This window comes from Leptinotarsa decemlineata, unplaced genomic scaffold (assembly GCF_025532065.1).
Source record: "Leptinotarsa decemlineata unplaced genomic scaffold, Ldec_3_MD MMD2_tig00000199_RagTag_RagTag, whole genome shotgun sequence".
In the NCBI taxonomy this organism is placed as follows: domain Eukaryota; kingdom Metazoa; phylum Arthropoda; class Insecta; order Coleoptera; family Chrysomelidae; genus Leptinotarsa; species Leptinotarsa decemlineata.
The window spans coordinates 15,777,718-15,800,124 of record NW_027412544.1 but is presented as its reverse complement, the minus strand read 5'-3'; the positions used below and the strand labels follow the sequence as shown (position 1 = coordinate 15,800,124).

The 22,407-nt window shown below is 34.1% G+C and overlaps 1 protein-coding gene across 2 annotated transcripts in view; it reads right to left on the bottom strand.

Annotated features, from left to right (window-relative positions):
• Positions 1 to 7,047: 7,047 nt before the first annotated feature.
• The window catches only part of N (neurogenic locus Notch protein), a 196,344-nt gene continuing 180,984 nt past the window's right edge, over positions 7,048 to 22,407 (bottom strand). Inside the window, exons 9-17 of one of the 2 annotated variants that reach the window (XM_023158033.2) lie at positions 15,889 to 16,432; positions 15,799 to 15,819; positions 14,882 to 15,645; positions 14,529 to 14,823; positions 14,180 to 14,469; positions 11,676 to 14,127; positions 10,336 to 10,705; positions 10,060 to 10,279; positions 7,048 to 10,003 (exon numbers count right to left, since the gene is read on the bottom strand). In XM_023158033.2, the coding sequence (XP_023013801.2) occupies positions 9,027 to 10,003; positions 10,060 to 10,279; positions 10,336 to 10,705; positions 11,676 to 14,127; positions 14,180 to 14,469; positions 14,529 to 14,823; positions 14,882 to 15,645; positions 15,799 to 15,819; positions 15,889 to 16,432 (5,933 nt within the window). In that variant the 3' untranslated portion in view covers positions 7,048 to 9,026. The remainder of the gene's footprint in view (positions 10,004 to 10,059; positions 10,280 to 10,335; positions 10,706 to 11,675; positions 14,128 to 14,179; positions 14,470 to 14,528; positions 14,824 to 14,881; positions 15,646 to 15,798; positions 15,820 to 15,888; positions 16,433 to 22,407) is intronic. The other variant, XM_023158034.2, reaches the window with a different exon arrangement.

The following is a 22,407-nucleotide window of genomic DNA, read 5'->3' as shown; positions in this document are numbered from 1 at the left end:
TCTAATGTTTCATTTATACCTTTACAGCAGGGCTTTTGTATGTTCTGGTCTACTATTAATATAGTAAGTCAATGACCAGGTGTGCTAAAGAGTTAGAATCACCAATGCTCAGAATGCAGGTTCAAACAAACTCATTTTGAAAATTCTCAACTTCTATTTTGACTCTTGTTAGGTACTTGAGTGTAGTTCAGAAATGAACTACAATTCAACCCAGAGTGACACAGTTGATAATGGCTACCCTTCCCATAAAATGGTTTGCTTTCTGGGCACACTCATCAAGGTCTTCAGTAAAAAACTGGAATATTATACCATGATTTTTGGTATCAGTGAAAAACAAACTATTTCATGAAGTTCATCTAAAGGTCAAAAATGTCTGTTTTGATTACAAGTGTCTTATTCTTACCTAGTTTGACTGCATCATCATATAAATCGTCAAACTCGGATAACTCGGGTGGAAATTTTCATAATTTATGAAAAATGGAAAATAAAACTTTTTCTCATTTTTCATGATTTCCTACCACGTAGTAACGGCTACATCTATCATTTAATTTAATTTCACCAAATCATCATATAAATCATCAAACTCAGATAAATCAGGTGGAAGTTTTCATAATTTAATTCCAAAGTATTTTGAAAGATTCTGAATCTTGGAGGCATAAAGGAGAAAAAACAACTGAATAAGACAAAAATACACAAGAAGAGAATTTTAATCACGTTTGTGACATTTGTTCCGTTCAAAATTGAAAACTAAAATAATAAAAAAGAAAAAGGAAAAAAGTGAAACATGCGATACAGTGATTGACATTAACTTCATAAGGATAAACTATAAAGATGAGAAGAAATTCGATTGCAACTAAGGTAAGCAGAAAAACTGAAGTCTATGATCAAATCATGAAATAATAACTCCCAACATTATGGAAAAAATACAATTGTGGAAAGTATTTATAAAATTACCGATTGAATTGAACAAATGGAAAAAGTTGTATAGTATTTCCAATACTAATTGGAACAGCACAGAGAAGGAATTCCCGTCTCGACATAGGCGTAGGCGTAGGCATATTATTTTTCAGTTACTTATTCTTACAATCATAGCAATTGATCACCCCATGAAAAAGTTATCTCAACTGAATTTTTCCACCATGGGTAATTATGAAAAACTTCAAAATTTAAGGTAGTTGATTTCCGAGTCTAAAATACAATGAAAACACAAATAATCACACCGAATTCTCGTGAAATATATATTTACAAAATAATAGAGGCCAACAAAATTGTTAGAAAAATCAAAATTCTTCGCTATATTCGGATGAGGTGGAATCATCATCGGGTTGAATAACGAGCGGATTCATGGAACTTTGCACATAATATTTGTTCTCTTCTTTTATAACGTGGGCCACACAGTTTTTCCACACATCACTGTTACCTACTTCATTCACCACTCGCCTTATATTGTCAAGCACCACAGCATTCAAAGTCGGTGACTAATTACTTTCCACAAGCTTTCTTTCATTGTGGACCAAACCATTTCAATTGGATTGAACACACAATAGTATGGAGACAAACGTAAGAGAATATGACCACGTGTTTCACACATCGAATCAATGATATACTCTTTTTTGAAATTACGTTGTTTTATGGTAGCCAGTAATACCTTTTTCGTTGGAATCTTTTCAGGTATTTCCATGTCATGATTTCGTATGAAATCAACAATATCTGTTTTTTGTTATTTTCTTTTGTGTTATTGTTTGGTATTGTAGTCAATTACCGAGAATGATACGAAACGTTATCCGTAACAATAACCGATATTGGAAGAATATTTGGGAAAAGCTGCTCACTGAACCAGGTTTCGAATAAAGCCGCAGTTATATCTTCGTGGTAATCAGCGGACGAATCTTTTATATTTTTGGCCGACAGACGCAAGGCGTTAGGTACGAAACCACTTTCGTTCCTGGCATGCAAAATTATAACACGTTTTCCCCTTGAAGAAGGTGTGTTCAAAGCACAATACTTGGTTTCGTCTACCCAGCCATATTTGACATCATGGGTGTCAAACCAAGTTTCGTCGAGGTAGATTATATGTCCGCTGGATTCTTGGTAGCTTTTCATTCGCCTCAAATATTCTTGAAGGAGTTGAACAATGCGTGTCGATTCCATTATGACCATCCGATTGTTCAATTTTTTATATTTGAAACCACAAGACAATAAGACACCTCGTAGAGTTTCTAAAGATTTGTAATTGTAATCGGGATATATATCATAAATTGTTCGCCGAATCACATCTTTTGTAGCACCATCAACGTTTGCGAATTTTTTATTCCTTTGTTTTCGTTTCATTGCATGGTCAATGACACCCCTTATTTTAATAACTCGAAGAACTGTCGAACGAGATAGTTTCGTTAACTCGCATATTCTATTCACAATAGCATTCTGTGAAGTGTGACAGTTTTCCTTCTTCAAGCATTCATGAATATTTAAAATTACTCGCTGAACTTGAACATGTAAATTCTTATTTTTAAATTCCGGATCCCTGTCGATTGACAAAGATTCCTCACACGTAATGTTATCATTTGTTTCAAAAGGTCTCCAGAAAGCCATATTGATGAAAGTACCGAAAAACACTAAGATTTTCACAAAAATCGGTTTAAATGATGAGATTTTAACCTTTGGTGTAAAAGTTGAAAACGTTTTCTAGAGATAAATAATACCAAACTGATATTTTTGCACTCGACGCGCGTTTCGATAACAAGGTTAGCATCTTCAGGATAATCAAATTGATACTGAATCTAACAAGGGTTAGCTGTTTATATACCTAAAGTTTTTTGGTCCGATGTGGACTTTGTTTGTTAAATGATGATTATCCTAATTGATTGTTTGGTAATTAACTAGTGGAACCACTACCTGTAAATTAATTTGTCTGCTTTTTAATCTATTGTTGACAAAGTAATTTGTAGGTAGTGGTTCCACTACTTAATTACCGAAAAATCAATTAGGATAATCATCATTTAACAAACAAAGTCCACATCGGACCAAAAAACTTTAGGTATATAAACAGCTAACCCTTGTCTTTAGATTCAGTATCAATTTGCTTCTCCTGAAGATGCTAACCTTGTTAGCGAAACGCGCGTCGAGCGCAAAAATATCAGTTTGGTGTTAGGGTAATTGATCTCTGGAAAAAGTTTTCAAAAATAGGTTTGCAAAACCACTCACTACCTCACCTAACCCCACGAACACGCAGCACTGATAAAGAAATATTGTGAAACGGCCAAATAATTAGTATTCAGCCAGTCCAGCTAGCCGAGCCTTTATTCCTTAACTACATTTGATAGCACGTTTACTAACTATCTGGGCGACTAGGAGCCACAGGCCAGAAATGTTTATGACTGTACCAGGGACGCTTTGAACATAAACGCACTGGTAGTATATACATTTCCCATTTGCCAGGTAGTGATTATGAACACCCCTCATAGTGCTCTTATTTTTATTGCCGTTCCAATTGAGAATGGATAGACTATAATTAGCTCCATTAATACACAAGTTGCAGGATCACAAGAAAAAAGACTCGAGTCATATTCCCAATTGATAATTAATAACCCAAACAAAATACAAATGAAATAAAACAATTTTACAAAAACACAACTCGTGTTTTTATAGCCAGGCGGTTCGACGTGGGTGCTTTGTTCACTCACTAAAATTGACTGCCGTGTTGGTCAGTGGTCCAAGCCCTAATCTGAACGATCGATTTTCACTTGCTATCATCCAACCCGTGTTAGGAATCACACGTTAAAAAGGTAAGACTACGTTAATCCAAGTTTTGACTTCTGAGGTTTGTCGTTCGTAGAGGTGCGACAGCTGGTTAACGGAAAAACATATTTTAAACAGATTTTTTTTCGCTATACAATAGCTTCTTCAGGCAGGTCTTTACTGACACGCCTGTGCCTGTAGAAGCTATTCTATAGCGAAACACGTGTTGCGTTTTTATAAAACTGTTTAGTGAAAATCTCGTAATGAAGTGTTTCTTGAATGTTATGGATTTTCATAAGTATCGGACAATTCCATCATATATTTAAATAAAACAAGATTCAAATAAAGTTATTGATCTTGATTAACTCAAAATTTCTGTTACCAGAATTTTAAAAAAACAGAGGAATTGGAGGTTTCGTAGTGAAATGTAAGGACAGGAGTGATTTCGTGAATTTGAAAAGAAAACAATTACTCGATTGGAGAAAAAAACTTTCCAATCCAAAAATAAAAATTGTGAAAACAACCACAAATATAAAACCTGCAGATATTGTTATCACAACAAAATCATTTCATAAATGAAGATGACATTTAAAAGGCAAATTTTATTAGCATGTTCCTCGACAAAATTGATACACGTTATTTGCTAAGTTTATTTAGAAAAATATTACAGGAAAATGATGGAAAACTATTTATTTCAGAGCAGAATTCACCTGTGTTTGATGTCAACAAGGTTTCACAATGCTTTGCTGTCACACATCAAGAAAATGCCAGAATGTCCTTGTTGTGGAGATAATAATCAAAAAGACAGTTGTCCAAACAGAACAACTTTAAAATACCCAAATTGTGTCAACTCCAATCAAAAATTCAATTCAAACCACTGCATCAATTTTTCAGCTACTAGCAAAATTAACTAGTTTATGGTTTACATCAAAGAAAAGTTCATTTTCGAATCAATTACGGATAATAAAAATTCAAAGTTAATGATTATTCGACATCAGGACAACAAAAAACCAACAACATATGACAAACTGGTTATTTTGTATATGAACGGAAGATTATCATTAATGAAGATAAATATTCTTGTAGTAACAGAAACCTGGCACATAACCATAAGCTGACATACTCCAGTCAGGTAGTGGGACATTGGTTTGAACAATAGTTTCAAGTTTTAGACTTCAAATGACGTAAAATATAATATTTTTAGAGGAATATGCAATTTAGACTATGAAAGAACAAAGGTTGATGCTCTGAAATACGGGAAAATTTCCCAATCACAAGAAATGTAATACTCTTCTCGACGCGCGTGTCAGCAACTAAGATGGCGTCTTCAGGAGATGAAAAAACCAATTCCTAACTCATTCTAATTGACTCATAGTCAAATAGAAGACATAATGAAATATTTTTCTTTTTCTAATATTGGAAAATTATCTTTCGATATAATAAAAGTTTTTCACAATGAAAACGATATCAACATTTCTAGAAAGAATATTGAAGTTATTGGAAATATTAAAACACAGTTGAAAGATTCTACACCTGATTTGAAAAAAATCAAACGTTGTTTACAATATAACATGTAATAATTGTGATTTAAATTACAATGTAACAACTTATAGAACATTATCAAACAGATTAACCGAAAATTCATGTGCACTAGCTCAAAATTCTATTGAAACCTGACACGAAATGAAATTTGATCAAGCAAAAGTTTTATATTCAGAAAAAATATGTCTAAAGGCTTTTTCAAGAAATGGTCCTAATCAACAAAAATCCTAATAATATGAACAAAAAAACAGAGATTGAAAATCTAAGTATAATTTACAATTATTCATTAGACATAGATACATCTCCGTAATATTCTCAATTTAAAATAGTCACACGTTGTATCATTGTGTAAAATTCATTCAATGTGCATTTATGAAATAGAAATCTTTTCAATCATAATGCCACTCCTGTCATTGCAGTAAGCTTTGAACATGACATTACTAATATCCTATACCTGAAAATTATGACATTATTAACAACAAAGCGCCCATTTTGTGAAAAATTTGCATCAACATTAAATTTTCAATTGTGAAACTCAGATATCGATCATCCGTCTGTCGAGCTCAAACCACCATTCACATAGAAAAATCCACTCACGCTAATTAACCAATTGCCATATTAAGACGTATTTTGTCTTACATTTTTCATAGGTTTTTTAAAGATTTCCATATGCTTTTAACGGTTCCTAGACCCTCTTTGAGCACTTTTAGACCGCTTTCTGATGTTTTCTAAATATTTTCATGTAAGCTCATATATTATACTCTTTACAATTGAAGTTAACAAAGTTGATCACATCCCAACCTTAAATTTTCTTCAAATTTGCAATTTTTCCATGCTGTGGATATTTTTATGATCAATATAATAATTTTGATGAGATGAAATTGTTTGAAAAATCACACATTATAGCCTTCAACAAGGAATTCAACAAGGCATTCAAAAAATATATTCAAGTATTGATTAGCAATCGATTAATTGGAGTGGTTTTGAAGCATATAATAATCTAACAAATTCTTTGAAAAATGTCTTCAAAATAAAGTTCAAAAAACATCTTGCAAAATATATTTAGTCATAAATTATTATATCATCACCAATATTTCATACATTTTTATTTAAGCGAATCAGTTGAACGTTTTCATTATTTTCTATATTTTTTTCCCAAGTATAAACAACTTATGTTTATTGGAATTGTTATTATTACTATACTTTGGAAGAGCTTTATAATTCAAGAAGTCAAATTCAACTCTTCCGTTCATGGTAAAGTAATGACAAATGCTTTAAAGGTTTTATTATAGTATTTAGTTAATATTAGTGTATTTAAGGTTATAAATATTTTACATTGTTTGACTTTCCATATATACACTAGTACACCGTGTTAGGAATCACACGTTAAAAGGTAAGACCTCGTTAGTCCTTAGCTCGCACAAGTTTCTCAACTTCTGAGAGTTGTCGTTCGTATGGGGGCGGCAGCTGATTAACGGTGAATAGTTCTATTCATAAGTTAAAAGATAAAAAGAAAAAAAAGACGAAAATAGAATAATTTCCCAAAAAATAAATCTAAAATGAGACAAAAATAGTTATGAATTTCTTATACATACTAGAGTTTATAATGAATGGATTATAAATTAGAACTTGATAGGACAATTTATTATGGACTGAAATGTCACACAAAATATAGTAGGGGAGAGGGCAAGAAATTCCCCGGATTTGAAGGTTATTTTAAATTTTCATTTGAGAAGTTTTGTAACTCCAAATCATTTATTAAAAAAAAAAAAAATATTATTACAAAACGTATTTATTTAAAAGTATATAGTACAAAGCATGTGACCTTAAACTAAAATAAAAGATGAAAAAGCAACTGCTGATAACTGGATAGCAGCATTTGCTAAAACAAAAACTAATTATCAAAATCATGATCATTACCATAAAATATCTAATCAGTACTTTTTACAATAAAAATCAGCTGATTTCAATAGGAATATATAATTATAAATATATGATCTACTACCAACTGATTTTTTAATATACACAAAGTGTAACATACATTATAGAACAGCAATTACGGCGTTAGTATCTTTATTTCTGAGATTCTTCAAGATGAAAGATATATTAACTCCTAAATCACGTTTCTACTGCATACGTTTGTCTATATGAACTGTATAACAATTGAAAGACATTTTTTCAATCCAAAAGGTGGAATGTGCGTTTTTTATATAAAAATTATCAAAAATATGATTTTAATTTATTCTTAATATCACTAACGTCATACGATATTGTCAAATTGTTGTTATAATTACATTTGAATCACAGACTCGCAAAATAAAACCTTACGAATTTTAAATTTCTGCACAAAAATACAAGGAAAAATAGAGAGACTGAACTAATCTACCAGTAAAATTACAAAAAAATGTCATGAATTTTGAGTAATTAAATTAATACCAAGAAGAAAATTCATATGTTTGCATTTATCAATAACAGATATTACAAGGATTTCAGAAAGAAGGAAAATATACTCATTTGTTGAAGAAATATAATAAATAAAATGTTTCTTTGCAAACATATAAATTTAAATAGTGAAATACTTGTTGGATCAATGTAACACTAATCTAACAATAATATACTAAGATATGTACAAAATGAATTTATGTATTCTATATAATATTACAAACACATTCAAAATAACAAGGCATATCAAGGCACAAGAGTAAGATTTTTGGATATTTGATTGGTCCAAATGGATGTTGGCAGTACTGTAACTTAGTACATTAGCCTTCAATCGATAGGCACTTACTAAAAATGAGACCACTTATTACATTGTGCCGCACTCAATCGATGCAAAACTTTTTAATTTTTATATAATGAAGATTATATTGACAGGTATATTCTTCTTCTAAATACAGAAATTAAAATACCAATTTTGAACAAAAAATTGAGAAACTGAAATCAACATTTTGGGATAACGATTGATAACTTCCTATCATTGTAACATACAGAAACATAAAATTGCATAAAAGAATAGGACAGGATATTGATTCAAAACTCCGGAGTTGTCATGAACCAGGAATTTTAGTAACTGAAATATACAGTTAAAACTCAGAAATTATGAAAAATAAATAATATATAAAAATGTTGATAAAAAAAACTTATCAGAATATGGTTTTGACACATACTAATTACTGGCAATAGTGTGCTTTACTTTGTAGTTGTGCGATATTCACTTTTGAAATTCTGTCACTAGTATTGAACACAATGAATTTTGTTCAAAATAATAGTTCAAATGCCATATTTACGAGTAGGTATTATTCTTCAATTATTTCTGGCAGTTAGAAAATAGTTTTGAACTGTGCATACTATAAAAAAATTAGGATCACACTTCTTCTTTCCTTTTGAATCACCCTGAGTTTTCAATACATTAACTGCAACAACATTTAACTTATTTCCAAAATATTCATGAATAACCTGTCTTGCTAAAATCCATTAGAAAACTTTGTTTATTTTATCTCACATGCTGAACACGAACATGAAATATGGAATGTATTTTGGTATTAAAGCAATTTACTTTCAATTATGTTATGAAATTTGAATTGAATATAAAATATTTGAGATTTTGAAAAATTGTGTGCAATACCATGAAATTGTGAGAATAAAAAAAACTTCCCAAAAGGTTTCACATTATTTGAGTGCGGCCTGTCATTTTGTGCAAAACATCTCAATCGAGATATAACAAGATCACAACTCGTGTCCAACACTTAAATATATATAGCATCGGAGCCTTTGTTGGTCTGATGTCCTGAGGACACATAAGTATTCGGACTGGCTATGTTTTCCGACCAATCCGAGTTGCATGACCGCGGTGAACTTGATGACCAATGTCCAGGACTCTCTGGGCTAGGAGTGGGAAAATTATCGGGTAGTAAATGGTCAGTATGTTGAGAAGGGGGTGTTAAATAATAGTTCTGATGTTGAAATTGTTGGGGGTGCAACGAGGCTGGAGTGGTACTCGTTAAACCAGAATAGGTCATGGGAAGATCAAGTCCTGTCTGACTGAAGTCAAAGCCCATCTGGAGAATTTGTGTTTGAGGAACGCCGCCGTGTTTTTGTTGTGTTGCTGCTCTCATAGCAGCAATATGCGTAGGACTGGTGGGAAGGGAAGGTCGGTTTTTTGCCGGAGATGGCGAACCGTTATACCCCTGGGGAGAGAGAGACATGTTTGATTGAACCGAATGAGGGGGAGACTGGTTGGAATATGGGGGACTGAGTGTATTAGCTTGCATTTGCCGTTGTTGCATCAACACTGGGTCTGGAAATATATTGAAGGCACTATAATTATTGTCCAAAGTGAAAGCATGATTATTTTGCGGGTTTTTCATAGCATCTTCGTAGGGAGGAGGTTGTTTGTTACCCATGAGACTTTGTAAACTCATGTTAGTGTACAGTGATGTCGCATCATATGGACTGGGCAGATTTGTCATGGGAGACTCAACTGGACTGAGAGTGGAAGTTATAGAATCTACACTTTGGGGAACTTCATTGTGTTGAGAAGTCTTCTTGTTATTATTATTATTGTTGTTCTTTTTAACACTGGCTTTCCGACGTATACTTCCGGGATTAGGTATTGCATCACCTTCTGGACTTGTAGGACTGCTATTTTTACTAGGCCTCTTAGATTTCTGCCTCTTAGGAACAATAACTGTTGGTTGTTGCAACATGTGACCAGTAGGCGATGCTGAAATTGTAAAATTTGTATTAATTTTGTAAACAAATATCCATTAGTTGACTTACTCATCATATTATTATTGGGAATGACGTTGACCATTTGTGGACTCCTGGGGACATGTTCGTCTAACAGTCGCACAATATCATGGTGCAGTCTTTCACTGGCGACATCTCGGGGTAGTCTATCCATGTGGTCAGTAATTTCTCTGTTTGCATAAGCTTCCAGTAAAGCCTTACAAGCCTGATATGAACCTTCACGAGCAGCTAGGAACAGTGGTGTTTCATCCTAAAAAACATTACATATTATACACAAACCAAGTAATAAAAAACAATTTCACCCACCTTATCATCTTGAGCATCTCTGTTCGCTCCATTAGATAATAAAATATTAACAGCTTCTACATTGTTAACGGCTGCAGCCCAATGGAGAGCGGTTTTTCCTGAGTTATCTGCAGCATTGATATCAGCTTCGGCACTTATGAGATCCTGTACCATTCCTTCAATAGCTAGACGTGCTGCAAGAATCAAGGGTGTAGTGCCCTCGTGCATTCTAGCATTGAGATTGGTGGCTCTGTTCCTTAACAAAATCTGGAATACTCCAAGAGCATCAGCAGCAACAGCTGCGTGAAGAGGTGTCCTTCCAGTGTTGTCTTGAGCATTAGCATCTGCTCCTGCATCTAGAAGCCTCTTTGCGGCATCTGCTCTGGCATATCTGGAAAGTAATTGTACTGTAATTATATGTGGAAGTTTCAGTATTCTTTCATACTAAAAACAAGGAAGATAACAAATTATATTGTCTGCCTATTAATGCCTCATGACATAAATACACATCTCTTTTACAATAAATGCAGTATCAGATATGCAGAAAATTCAATTTTTTATGTTCATACATTGATGAAGTTTTGTAATAGAGTACCTACAAATATTCAAAGTTTGAGATAGAAAATATCACTAGTCATAATGTAAAATATATTGAGTTGTACAGTAAGTGAGTAAGTTGTAAAGTTAAGTGAGTAAGTTGTACACCTTACACATGTGTTCATAAACAAGAGTTCTTGAAAAGGGTCTATTTTATTGAAAAATAATCTTATTTATTTCTATCCAGTGTTCAGGAATGGCATGGTTTCAGTGGAACACCATGATAGAAAAACTAACACATATCATATTTTCTTTTAAACCAAAACAAGATACTAAATAATAATACATTTCTATTTGAATTGAACTCATAATAACTAATAATCGACCACAACATTAAATTTGTAATCATCGTTTAATTTAAACCCTAAAACATACTAGAATAACTAAATGTTACCATGTTGAAACAAAATTTTCAATTTTGAATTTTTTTGGTTGGTGTGAGGTATTTCGTACCTGAATTATTTTTAGTTGAACACTAAACTTTTTTGTGTGGAATATTATTTATGAATCTTGAGTCACAGAAAATTCCTGAAAATCTGCCAAAAACATTGAACAAAAAGCCTATTTGACTCAACATGTAAACAACAAATAATAACCGAAAAATCATAGATGTGGGATATATTTGGATGTAAGGAATCTAATTTAATTTTTTCCCAAAAAAATCGGACCTATGCTACAATGACTAAAATCAGTCTGTCTGTATACTTTTTCAACAAATAATTTGAGACCCAACAGTTAATTCCAAAACAAGAAGTAATTATTACCTGGCCGCTAGATGAAGAGATGTCTCTCCTGTCTTGTCCATGGTAGCGTTCAGCTCTGCCCCTTGTGCCACCAAGTCTTGTATAATAGCTCCTGCTCCATCGTCCTCGTCTTCGTCGATGCCGGTATCCATTCCGCCGCCTCTAACCGCCGCAACCATGATGGGAGTCATTCCGCAAGGTCCTCTTGCATTTATGTCTACATGTTCATTTCCTTGAGGTGGCGTCAGCATAGCAACAGGCCTTATATCAGCGGCATCGAGATGTTGCTGTGTCCAACGAGGCTCGGCAGCTTCTTCATATTCTGTGATAACCGTGTGATCACTGGAATATCCCAAGTCGTTGCCTCTGAAACGTTTAGGCTGTGGCATATCGCTTTCATCATCTGACCATTGGGGAATGTGACCATGATGACTGTTGGGATCGACTTCCATTCCAGGTATTGATGGGTTTTTACTAAGATTTCGGAGTTCCTGACCTTCTGGACCGCGCCTACGAGATCTTCTTCTGGTTCCAGAGTTGGTTCTTAAAAATCCTTCAGGAAACCAAGTTATACCAGCCGCTCGTTTTCTTTGAGTCTGTACGATCAAAAACACGACCGAGCACAAAACAATTACCAACAAAACACCTATCAAAACATATTTCGCATTGGCCGGTGGATTTTCATCTTCATCTAATCCATTTGAACCATTCACCTGATAGATGGGAAAAGTTGATGACAGAGTATGTTTCGATGCCTTAGCTGCCAAAAATTCAGCAGCAGCACTAGCTGTTTGGAAACAGTTTTCCAGGTTTTCGTTTATTGTCGAACATTTTCTGTTATCAATTTCAAGGTATACTTTAACACCTGTTTGGGTTTGCTCCGAATAAACTATATGGTGTTTCTGCTTGAAATTGTAGTCCTGTAGGCTGTTTGTTGGTGCAGTGCCCATCCAAGGATAAATCATGTCATTTCCTAGCTGGTCTTTCTTTACCACCAATATAGTTCTCAGCTGATGACTAGTATCTCTTAAAAAAGCAACCAGGTTTTTCTTGAAGCCTTCCATATCCATTAAAATAATCATGGATATAACACCATCTGCTAAATTTGGCGGTTCGTTTTCACAATCCAAACCATCCCAATTACATTCGGCATTATTACAACCATAATCGCAATATCCATTTGCATAATGTTTTTGACAGTAAGCATCATAGATTGGATTACAGGCTTGAAGTTTCTTTTCGCAATCTCTTCCATCAAAAAGGCACTGGGCATTATTACAGTCCTCATTGCATTTGCCGTCTCCAAACACCTGCCAACATTTAGTAGGAGCTGTACAGTTCGCATAAGGATTGATTCCTAGTGAACAATCTTGACCATCGAAATCACAAGCATAAGTGTTACACTCTTCATCACACACCATGTCTCCTCTTTTCATTGGGCATTTGTTCATCAGGCACTGCTGACGCTGTTTTTCTAGATCTTTTTCGTAAAAGCTTTTGAAGTCTTGAGATGGCCTGATGGGTTTTCCGATTCCTGCTGGAGCGGTACGATCATAAATCTCGCAATTTTTACCAATGTGTCTAGCTGGACAGTAGCAAATGTAGTCACCTAATTTATTCTGGCAAACTGCATCAGGATGTAAACAGGGATTGCTATCGCATTCGTTTATCAGATCTACCTCACAATTTATGCCTGTAGTCTCAGGTGGGCAATCGCAAACATAACCACCTCCGTCTGATATTCGGCAAATTCCACCATTCTTGCAAGGATCTGAATCACAATCGTATCCACTAAACTCGCATCTGGTACCATAGAAACCGTCTGGACATGTGCATTTATGACCTGAATGAGTAGGAATACATACTCCTCCATTAACACAAGGGTTACCCGCGCATATATCTACTTTGCGCTCGCAATGGTGTCCTATATAACCAGGTCGACAGTTGCACTGATAGTCGTTCACCAGTTGAACACAGTCTAATGTTCCCGGATTGGAACAAGGATTTGATAAACATTCATTAATATCCCCTTCACATCGCGGTCCAACAAATCCAGGCGGACATTTGCAATCAAATCCTCTCACTCGATCTATACATGTTCCATTGTTGTGACAAGATTCGAGTCGGCAATCATCTATATTTATTTCACAGATGTAACCCAAAGTTCCAGGTGGACAAGAACACAGAAAGCTGTCAACCAAGTCATGACAAGTACCACCATTCTGGCAAGGATTAGGTTGGCAATCATCAACATTCAGTTCACAATTTTGGCCTTGGAATCCTTTAGGACATATACAACTGTAGGAACCTATCAAATCCTTACAGGTCGCACCATTCTGACATGGAGCTGATTCACATTCATTTATTTCTTTTTGGCAGTATGACCCAGTATATCCCTCCTTGCAGTGACATCTATGTGAATTTCCAATTGTTTCACAAGTTCCATTATTGCACAGTAATTTCCACGGAACACCTAAAAAATGAATTAAATACCTCGAAGAACTAAATGCTTATAATCGTATTACCTTTTTTTGTTGCAGCATCTTTGCAACTAACCATTTCAACATCACATACTTTTCCAGTCCAGCCAGGTCCACATACACAAGAATATTGATTTTTGACTTGTTGACAAGTAGAGTGGTTCTCACAAGGATTTGTTGCACACCAATCGACATATTCACCACAGTTCTTTCCAGTGTAGCCGAAAGGACAGTGACAGGTATAATGTGATGTATGGTCCTGACAAGTAGCGCCATTCAAGCACGGAGAACTGTCACATAGGTTGATTCTGTTTTGACAATTAGAACCAGTGTAGCTGTAAAGCAAATAATTGATAACAAATTGATGAAGAGTAATAATGAACACAGTACTTACCCAGGCTTGCATGTGCAAATATATGAGTTGATACCATCGATACAAGTTCCTCCGTACATACAGCTACTTTCAGTGCAGTCTTCATCATTCGTCTGACAGTTTATACCGGAGAATCCTAGAGGACAGGTACAAGTGTATGAGTTGACATATTGGTTACATGTTGCTCCATTTTGACAAGGGTTTGAAAAACATTCATCTATATCTATTTCGCATTGCCTTCCTTCAAATCCATTAACGCAAAGGCACAAAAACTGTCCTATCTCGTCCAAACAGGTTCCTCCATTCTGGCAGGGAGCTGAAGAAAATGAACAATAGGGTCACAGTTCAAACGCTAGTGAGAACATGTTACTTACATGAAGCACAGTCATCAGTGTTGGTGGCACAGTCTTTTCCTTGATAACCCCTCATACAAATACACATGTAGGATCCATTGGTGTTTCTACAAGTAGCGCCATTTCTGCAAGGTTTCGAAACAACACATTCGTCAACATCTTGTTCGCAGAATCTCCCGGTATATCCTACACTGCAGGTGCAGGCAAAGTCCATGAAATTCGAACTTGGTGTGCATTTGGCGTTGTGTTGACACAAATTTGGTTGACAAGGATCTAATCTCTCTTGACATTCCCTTCCAGTGAAAGGTACTTCACAAACACATTTGAAATCATTCACCAGGTCAATGCAGCTGCCACCATTTTTGCAAGGATTCATAGCACAATCGTCAATGTTGTATTCGCAATTGATTCCTGAATAACCAGGAATGCATTCGCAAGTATAGGAAGCAAGATGATCCCGACAGTTACCACCATGTTGGCAAGGATTTGAGGCGCATTCATCAATATTGATCTCGCACTGCTTTCCTCCATACCCAGGCAAGCAATGGCAAATAAATTGATTGACTCCGTCTTCGCAACTACCTCCGTGTTTACAGGGATTAGATTTACATTCATCAACGTCGCTCAGGCAGCGTGCATCGAAATATCCTCTGGGACATTCACATCTAAATCCGTTAACCAGATCAATGCACACCCCTCCATTTGCACATGGATTTGATGAACATTCATCTATGTCATTCTCACAATGCCTTCCAGTATATCCAGGTATGCATTCGCAAACATAACTGAAATAAAAAATCAATTAGTTTCATTTCCCTGAACTGAATCACTACATGCCTATAATGCTTTTGTTTTTGAGGACAACCAGATGCCCAGATTTCATGCACAATAGTAACATCCACAAACAAAAGACAAACAAACATCAACATATAACTTACGGATCATAATATGGGTAACCACTGAGTGCATGAAAAAAATTTAGAGCAAATTATTTCCTCATTTAAAACTGGGTTATTCTCTAAAAGTACCTGTTAATGCCATCCACGCATCTGGCGCTGTTCCTACAAGGGTTGCTATGGCATTCGTTGACGTTGATTTCACAGTTAGGTCCCGAAGTGCCAGGTTTGCAGAGGCACTGGTATCCATTGACCAAATCTTGACACGTACCACCATATTGACAAGGATTAGACTCACACTCGTTGATTTGATGTTGACAAAGGTTACCGGAATATCCGGGATGACATGTGCAAGTGAAAGAATTTTCCCCATCGATGCACTCTCCGTGCAAGCAAGGCGAAGAAAGGCAGTCATTGATGTTCGTTTCGCAGGATAATCCGTTGAATCCGGGAGGACATTCACAGGTATACGCGGCTATGGAATCGTGGCAGACGCCTCCGTTCCGGCAAGGATTCGATAGGCAGTCGTCTATGTTTATTTGGCATCTTGATCCGGTGAAACCCGTGGCGCAGGAACATTTGAAGGAATTGATAAGGTCGTGACAGATACCTCCGTTCAAGCATGGTTTATCTTTGCATTCGTCGATGTCAATTTCACATTGAGTGCCAGTGAAGCCTGTAATATATAACATCATTGCTTTAAACACATTTTTCAACATTAAAAAAAATTATTTATTACAAAAGTTCATATGAAAAAGCAGAATATGCCTACTAGAACAAGAAAGTACTTTCAGCTGATTTTTAGGATATTGAGGGTGCATTCGGTAATATGGCCTTTGAAGCAATAGCCCAGGCTCCGAGATTATATATATGGCACGGTATCCGGTTGGGTTGTCGAAAAATGGTTTGTTTCACTTATTCAATCGACCGTTAGGCGAAACGGTGTTTGAGCCCAGGGGCCTGACAATGGATTTTCACTACCTATCAGTTCAACCTATATCGCAGAAAATCGCATGTTAAACTATAAGATCTCGTTAATCCTTGCCCCGCACATGTTTCGACTTTTGAGGGTTAAAGTTCGTAGGGGACTATCGGCAAGCAAACGGAAAAACATATTTCGACAGACATATCGGCACAAAATTTACATTAGGGTACTAGAACATCCTGTTGATTCATTTGAATATATCTCTCTTAAATAACATTGAGTAACTATAAGTTATAATCATTTTAAAATGTTACATATAGATTCCTAGGGGTAAATAATGTTACATTATATATTTCAATTTTGTAGATAAACGTATTTAGCCCTCATTTTTAAATATATCCACCACTTTATTTGCTTTAATTCCGAAGGTAAACTGTTGAATATAATCAATCCTTTACTAAATAATGTTGAAATTTTCAAATTGAAGTTTACGTAAAAATCATTTTAGAATCTTCTACGAGTACCATGGTGGTCATGTATATTGTTAATACATGTTAATTGATCTGAGAGATAAGTTGGTAACACTTTTATTTCGAGTATGTTATTACTAGTTATCTGTCTTACTAACATCAATATTAAAGTATTCAACATTTGGTGTACGTTCCTCATAATTCAGTATTGCCCCCTAGCTTTATTTTGTAATTTTTGTAAGATATTACATTGCTCACAATTTAAAAAAACATAATTGTACTGCAACAATCAAAATTTACTACAATTACTGCCTTATACAGGGTGTCCCTGGACTTCCTCTTTTCCTCTCGGGAATGTATAGATGGGGTCAAAATATCACCAGTACTTCATATAACTTTTTTCCTAAAAGTCTTCGTAACCAAGTTACGAGATAGAAAATATCACTCAAGTTCAACTAATATTTTCGAATAATGGTAGACATCTCAGGATAAATGTTGTTGAATTAACGTTATCATTATTATTTCTGCTTTGATAATTATTCATTTCAAATAATGGTGGAGGAGCGGGTTTGATGTCGTCGAGTGAAACTACATTTTTATCAAGACTCGTTGCTCCGATCGACTTTCCACACGAGTACTTTTATTCATAAAATTGTCCAAGTAACCTTAATTTGTTGAAAAATATTGAAAAATATCTGTCATTTCAAAGTTTTGGGGTGTGGACCATCGGGGGTAGTCCGTTCCTGACTTTGTAGCAAAACAACTGACTCCTGCATGAAAGCTCATCGAAGGAATTCATTTGTTTAGTCAATTACCAAAATTTGGATGATTTTGAATATTCACTTGAAAAGTTATCAAAGAAAAACATTTTTCATTTTGTAACTTCGAGGGCCCGTTACTTGGTAACGAAGGATTTTAGGAAAAAAAGTTATATGAAGTACTGGTGATATTTTGACCCCATCTATACATTCCCGAGAGGAAAAGAGGAAGTCCAGGGACACCCTGTATAATGGTGAGTTTTGAAAATTTGGATACCTTGTTATTTATTCAATCTGTAACTTTTTCTGCAACCTTCATTTCAATTTAGTCAACATATGCATTCATACTCAACTGTAGGTTTATAAGTTCAAGTTTCGATTCAGAGCGAGATTGATATACACATCGATCAATACACATCCCCGTCTTTCAGGTGGAAGAATATGCAATCATGCACAAGGAATAAATAATTTGAGACCTCAACTGCATGGCAAATTCTGAACTCTGGTCAGTAGGGCAAAAACATCAGTCAAATAACACGGAACAGTTTCAAAGAAACGCAAGTTTTATGATTCATTACCTTAAATTCATTTAGGTATGGTTATTCCACCAAAGTAAGAGAAATATCCACATGATATAAATTCTTGGGTTATTTTACCGTAAATAAAATTGCCAGTCTACCATCAGAACCACATCTTTGTTTGGATCATTTGTCGAGGGTGAAACAAGTTTCAATCAATTTGGGACATTTCATTTTATTCAAGAAAATTACAGGGTTCCGCTACTTTCCTTCCATTTAACGAGGTTGCACTTCATTTAATCAACATAACAAATATCTGCTCTCATAAAAGAGACGGCAGGCATAATTACAATGTTGAAACACAAGAGTTGAATTGGACAGAGTATGATTAACCCACATATACTGGTACGAACTGGCCATTAAAACTGGGGTCACATGTAGGTACTGTGATTACAAGGGCGGTCAGTAATCGGTGGTATATACACAGGCATTTTTTATTTGCGAGAAAAATACATAAAATTCATCAATTATAAAATGAAAACCTGCCGGATGTTGGATCTAAAACATATATTCCATTAATTTTTTATTTACGAAATCAATTCACCCGTGAGGGGAATTCTTATTAAAAAAATGTATTTCGCAATTTCAAACGAAGCACGTACAAGAAGTATACATTTTTTTCCACCTTGGGAAAATGGTATATCAACAAAATGCAAATGAAAAATACTACGTATTCATACCAGATATTGACAAATTATCTTCTCAAACGGAAGGTGACCATCAATTTTCAACTTTCTGTCTCATCTCTGTAGGCAGTAAACATTTGAACATTCGAAATGGATTTAAAATTCACTGATGAAGCTTCTAAATTGTAAATGAACAGAAGGCGGTAAAGGTCGCTGCGGACCAGTATTTAATTGAATAATAATGCTATTACTGATGGTATCGTCTACAAGCAACAAATAAACCACCAACCTACGTGCTTAGCGATATACGATTAAAGAGACAGTTGAAGTAGTTTTTAAAAACTTTCATTTCAGAACTTCATCAAGAACAAAGATTTCAGCCTGCCTCAAATGTTATAAAAACAATTTCAATTTGTTTTTTCCCAACCAAAATGTTGCCATGTACTTCTCAATAAATTGTTCATTCAATTTGAATGAGAATTCACCGAACCAGGAAATTGATATACACCTTACAGTTGATTTTGAGAGTTAAAACATTTCACACTAAGTATGAAATACACGAACATATTGTATATAGGTAAGTATAAAAATTCTATTGTAAAAACAAGAAATGTCTTGAATGTTCGGATAATAATTGTATTTATTTTATTAAGTAGGCAAGCCTAATATAAAAAAATAAAGAAAAATTACAAATTCATAAATATCTCAGGACATTAACTATGTAAATATAATAACATTTTAAAGTACCTTTCAAGGAAAACCAAATATACATACATATCTATAGATTGTTAGGTTAGTTCACATTAAAAAACAAAAATTACAAATATCATAATGAGCTGTCACTAATATACTTCTTTAATGATGACTTGAATTGGTTTATTGAATTAGATTCTTTTACAAATTGTGGTAGTTTATTAAATTCGTTTAAGCCTTTATGAAATATACTATTCATTCCAAATTTATTGTTAGTTTTATTAATGTAAAATTGTTATTTCTTCTCGTATTGTAATCATTATTTCTCAATAAGAATTTTTGAAAGTAATTGGGTAGCAATCCTTTATTTAGCTTAAATATAAAGATCATAGTCATATATAATATACGTTCTTCAACTGAAAACCAATTTAGACACTGTAACATCGATTCAATTGCTGAGTAACGGCTATTTTATTTTTACCAAGTAGAAAAAGTAATGTTGTACAATAATCAAAATGAGGTTGTATTAGGCTTTTAAAAAGAGTCAACCTAGCATACATGGACACTTTTTTACATATACGAGAGAGAAAAAAAAGTTTTTTAGATATTTTTTTACAAATAAAATCAGCATGACTATTTAGTTTTAAATTTTTATCAACTATAAAACCCAAATATTTTATTTCAGTCACAATTTCAATGCTAACATTATTAATTTGCCCAAACAATTTGATCATACTTATAAGATGATGTCAAAATCATACTTTTTGTTTTACTGACATTTAGTTTCAGTTCATTAATAAATAAATATGTTTCAATGCTATTTAAAGACCTATTCATTTCAACAATTGCCTGATCCAAATTTTCATGTATACATAAACCAATGTATCATCTGCAAAAAGATTTATACAGTGTGATCCAGATATGTGATTAATATCATTTAGGTAAATAATAAAAAGCAATGGACCTGACAAACTACCCTGGGGTATGCCACTCTCAATTATAAGTTCATCTGACAATTCTTTTCCAAATTTAGTTTTTTGTGTTCTGTTTAATGAGTAACTTTGAATCCAATCAAAAACCATCCGTGATATCCCATATTTTAATTTTTCAAGTAGAATATTTCTATCAATTGTTTCAATTGCTACTATTTCAGGTTGAAAAATTAATAAATTCAATGAGATAACGCAGCAATTTCCCTCAATGCTTGAAACCACGAAAAGTTGAATGTTAGTCAACTTTCAGTGTTTTGCAGCCCTGTTCAACCTATTAAAATGAATATAAATCGCTGCTCCATGACAAGCGCTGTCATATTTTTCAGATAATTACAATTATTGTAACTAAATAATTTTCAAAAAATCCTAAAATTTGGATTCAGTGACGTTTTTTAAGTTTATATTATCGTTCCCGATAAGGTAAGACCAAGTTCAACCGATCAAATTACGTGCAATCCCATAGTTTTCGAAATTTTGATCAAGCAAACGCTCTCGTGTATAATTTAAAATAAAATTAGCTCGAATGTGGACTTGCACACATATTAACTTGTTCCACTCGAGATATACCTAACTGTTGGATATAAATCAACGAAGTGTCAGTAAAAGTATTCAATGAGCAAATATCTAAATGATACCAGAGCCCAAAAACATCGCATTCATGATTCAATATCAGATAACAAAGTTTCGATCTGCCTTAAATATCATCAGTGGTACTAAGTCGGGCCATGAATGCGATGTTTGAAGTCATTTTACCTCAACTAAATCGAACCTGAGTAGAAAATATAAAGTTCGTAGGTGATTTGGAGACGTTTTCAGTAAAATTTTGATTATATTATGAATATAACCTGTTTTGGTTGGTTTCCGGGTTTTGCCGTATTCTTTGGTTATAAATCTCCAAAAAAGATCACGGCAAAGCCCGGAAACCAACCAAAACATTGACGCAAGCCCTGAAAGCCTACATTCATATATAAATAAAACCTGTTATATATCGATTATCCAAAGTTTTGTTTTTCATAATAATTGCCTTTTAGACCTTTCGTATAAATTCGAAACAAAATAATTTACAAGCATTTCGAATCGAGTCGATAATATATAATTGATTCTGGATTCAAAAATACCGCTGTAGCAATACGGATAATGTGCAAAATTTTTTCTTTGAAATATTTCTATTTTACTGATCCTTTTTCAAACATCGGTCTCTCAAAAAATTTTCATAAAAAATTTGTAAATCAGAGACATTCTCGTGTGTCTCGTACAATGTGTCCTTATGTAATACTCAGGTAAATCTGATAATTAAAGTATTACTTCAACAAACTATATAGTATACTATTAGGTATTGGTCCACCATCGTTATTCATAATATTATTATGTTTACTTATTTCTAGATGCCTGTTTTTGTTAACTTATCTAACTAATCCTAATGAACTAAAGTCTATGAAATGGTTTTGTTGCAAAATATGATGGGCTACTGCTGACTTTTCTGGTCTGCTGTTTCTTAAATCTTATTTTAATGGATCTTTTTGTCTGTCCATAATATTTTGCATGGCAGTCCTTACGTTTGATTTTGTAAATTCCAAACTTTTCCGAATTCTCGACTTTGTCCTTTGGA